This window comes from Octopus bimaculoides, chromosome 14, assembly GCF_001194135.2.
Source record: "Octopus bimaculoides isolate UCB-OBI-ISO-001 chromosome 14, ASM119413v2, whole genome shotgun sequence".
In the NCBI taxonomy this organism is placed as follows: domain Eukaryota; kingdom Metazoa; phylum Mollusca; class Cephalopoda; order Octopoda; family Octopodidae; genus Octopus; species Octopus bimaculoides.
The window spans coordinates 14,271,383-14,275,367 of NC_068994.1; the positions used below are offsets into that span (position 1 = coordinate 14,271,383).

Consider the following 3,985-nt stretch of genomic DNA (forward strand, 5'->3'; position numbering starts at 1 on the left):
GAGATGGAGGGGAGAGGGGGAGAGAGGCAGAGAGGCGAGAGAGGCAATGAACAGTAAGATAAACTAAGTGACCACTCTATTTCTTCTTTACTTTATTACTATTATCTTTTCTTTTTTAAATACCATAATATTAAGAACTTACTTTCCCCATTGTACGGCTGCACAGGGAACATATGTCGATAATCTGCTGAAGTTTAAATGAACAATTCTGGATGGTAAAACTCATCACTTTTGAAAACGGTTCAAGGATTCCCTAAAAAAAAAAAAAAAGAGAAAGAGTAAGTGAAGAATTTGTTTCTACGAGATTAAAAAGAAAGTCAGATAGAACATAATAGAAAGAGAGAGGGAGAGGGGGAGGTCAGAGGAGAATATCATATGATTCACATTCAAAGTGAATCTTGAGTCATAGAACATTCTACATTTCATAACTCTAGTTTTTATGCACCGAATGGTTAAAATGCTTAAAATATCTTTAAACCCATGTGTATTTTAACAATAAGCTCATAATACATGTCGTAACTAAAAAATGAATGGTTGTGTAGTTAAGAAGCTGGCCTTGTAACCAGTTACACACACACAAACATGCAAAAACACGCTCACATACAAATACACATATACACACACACACAAACACACACTTACAAACACATACACACACTCATACACATGTAACAGTAATATAAAGTGAAAAAAGAGCTAAAAACTTACCCGGACATTTGTAATTCCAGGGATTTTTAAAATAGAAATCATAATGCGCAAAATAGAAGTAGTATCACATGGATTTGGCAAAACTAGAGGAAGATGACGGAAAAAAATCTCAAATTGAGTGAGAATGTTAGGCCATAGTGGGGAGGAAGTTTCCAATGGGATGCAGTTTAGGTAAGTGGCCAAATTACTCAGAAGTAGCATGATGTTCTCAGATGGAAGTGTTTTTTTGTTGTTTAAGCCCTGGAATTATATATAATATATGTACATATTGTGTAAGTAATAACCATCATAGGTGCAACAATTCATATAATAAAAATAACAATAACAACAACAGCAATAATAATAATCATAATAGATGTACTGGTGTGAATAGTTGTAGGACTAGGTAGTATTTATTACAAATGATGGTAAGTGTTGATGGCGTGGCTCATGTACAATGGTTTGAGTTTTGTAATCCACAATTTTCCTAACCCAATGTTAACTGGATTATGTAATTGTAGCAAGAAACTTAAATGCCCACTAGAAAATAAAAGACTAATGAAAAACGTTGCATAAAAATGTAACATTAAAACTAATTTACATACTTTCACACATGTGGTGGGTTTCACGTCTTCCACTTTTAGATCAAGATTACATAATTATTTTCATACATTTAGAAGAAGAAATAAAGTGGAAATAACATTGCTCTCCATAAAGGTCTGGGTGTTAAAGGACAAAACTGTCCATTTTCATTTAACATGGAACATTGCTAGACATACTAAGCCTTTTGTTAATGATAAAAATGGTTGCAATCTCTGCTGTTTGGAATTACTGAAAATTTTAAAATGCACAAGTGATGTGCATTTTAAATCAGATGAATTTAGGATGTCAGCAAAGTCAACCTCAGTAGCATTTGAACATATGAACATATAAAATGTAAAGTCAGAAAAACTGCAGCTAAGCATTTTGTCTGGCACAGAAATAATTCTGGTAACTGCAGCCTTACTACTACTACTACTACTACTACTACTACTACTACTACTACTACTACTACTACTACTACTGTACATATTGATTTCAAATTTTGGCAGAAGGCCAGCGATTTTGGGGGAATGGATCAGTCAATTACACTGACCCCAGTGCTCAACTGGTACTTATTTTATCAACCCCAAAATGATGAAAGGCAAAGTTGACCTTGGTGGAATTTGAACTCAGAACGTAGAAAGGGGCAAAATGCCGCTAAGCATTTTGCCCAGCATGCTAACGAATCTGTCATTTCACCACTACTGTACATATTGATAACAAACAATATATAAAAGACACATAAAGTTATACCTCCAGAAGAAGCTGCATCGGTGTATGGCATGTGAGTTCATTAAAGTCAATAAGAGCAGATGCCATCGTCTTCCAAAAGTTTGTATCTGAATAAATAATATTGAATATTAAATAGCAGGATGATGATATCACAATGGGTCTAACATTTTGATAAATACTTTTTTAATCATGTATTCTTTCGATTTTCTTTACAAATTTTTTACCCTGAGATATATTCATTTCATATATATACTGTATATGATGCTATAGAATTGTAAATTTAAAGCAAAATAAATAAATAAATAAATAAATAAAGGTATTATTACATGTCAAAACTCATTCATGATTTTGGCCTACTTCATGTGGTAAGAAGCTTGCTTTCCAACCACTTGGTTCTGAATTCAGTCCCATTGTGTGGCACTTAGGACAAGTGTCTTCTACTATAGCCTCAGACTGACCAAAGCTTTGTGAATGGATTCGATAGATGGAAACTGAAGGAAGCCTCTCGTATATATACATTTATATATTTATGTGTGTGTCTTTGTATCTGTGTTTGTCTCCCCTCCCACCGGTGCTTGACAACCAATGTTGGTGTTTTTACATCTCCACTACCATCACTTGACAAATGGTGTTGTTGTGTTTACATCCTTGTGTTATATCATGAATTTTGATACAACTTGTCCAAGCATTGCTGAATTGTTTATTCTTTATTTTGCAGCTTTGAGATAACGAGTGGTGACAAAATTGCCATTAGAGCCATTTTATGCTACCTGTGAGAAAAACGAACTGTTTGCAAGGGTAGTCCAAAAGAAATTCATGTGGAATGCCCAGGAACTGTCAACAAACATATGGCTCAAAACTAATTCAGACATTTCAAGGAAGGTGGCACTAGGCTTGAAAACAAACCAAGGTGGAAAATGAGGCCCTTCATGAAATGGTTGAATGACAAATCATAGAGGTGCCTGTATTTGGTGTGGAATTGTGTATGGGGATGAAAAATGGATCTATTTTCATAATCCTAATAAGAGAAATCAGTGGTTTTATTCCAGTTAGGCTTCGGAACATGTTGTCAAACAAGGATGGTTAGAACAGAAGGCCATGTTGTGTGTTTGGTGGAATTTCAAGGGGTTGTTGTTGCACTTCGAACTTGTCCCAGATAGCCATGCTGTGAATGTTAACCTTTATGCTTAACAGCTGCAGCAACAATGTGATGCTATGAAACCAACATTACATAGACATAAGAAATTTCTTCATGCTCCATAGAGTTCAGCCTACCTTAGAATTGATTTTATTCTTAAGAATTATTCTTACCCTAAAGAGTTAATCCAATATTTAATATTTATACAAGCATCAGAATGATGAACAAATGGAATAATTTGGCTGGTAACTCTAAAGCGTTTGAGCTTATCTAGAGCTAAATAACAACATAGCATGATAGATTGACAGATTAAAATAAGCCTTCCTAGTACAGACACAAGGTTTGGAATTTTTTAAGGGAAGGGGCTAATCAATTACATCGACCCAAGTTTTCAACTGGTACTTATTTCATTGAGTCTGAAATATTTGGAAGGCAAAGTTGACCTCAGCAGAAATCGAACTCAGAACATAGAGACAGATGAGATGCCACTAAGCTCTGTGTCCAGCATGCTAATGGTTCTGTCAACTTCCTGCTTTACCGATAAGTTAATAAAATAACAGCAGATTGATTTTATTACACACACACACACACACACACACACACACACACACACACACACATCCTATACAATATTTACCTTCTAAGTTACTTTGGAAAAGTACTGGAAAAATTCCATTTGGAGCAAGGTGGTGTAAACAACACCTCAGGAATTGTCTGGCAATACTTACACAATTGCCAGGTGCCATTAAAGTACTGAAAGAATAAGATGAATATAATATGAAACAGAATATAAATATGGTGTTGAATCATTTCTTCTTTTTTTTTTTGTTTATGATTAAGTTTTTT

General features: G+C 34.5%; 1 protein-coding gene across 1 annotated transcript in view; it reads right to left on the reverse strand.

Annotated features, from left to right (window-relative positions):
• Window positions 1-3,985, reverse strand: part of LOC106881571 (protein unc-79 homolog) — a 43,132-nt gene that overhangs the window by 13,520 nt on the left and 25,627 nt on the right. The window contains exons 14-17 of the mRNA XM_052973023.1: window positions 3,777-3,892; window positions 2,023-2,108; window positions 709-948; window positions 143-253 (exon numbers count right to left, since the gene is read on the reverse strand). Of these exons, the coding sequence (XP_052828983.1) occupies window positions 143-253; window positions 709-948; window positions 2,023-2,108; window positions 3,777-3,892 (553 nt within the window). The remainder of the gene's footprint in view (window positions 1-142; window positions 254-708; window positions 949-2,022; window positions 2,109-3,776; window positions 3,893-3,985) is intronic.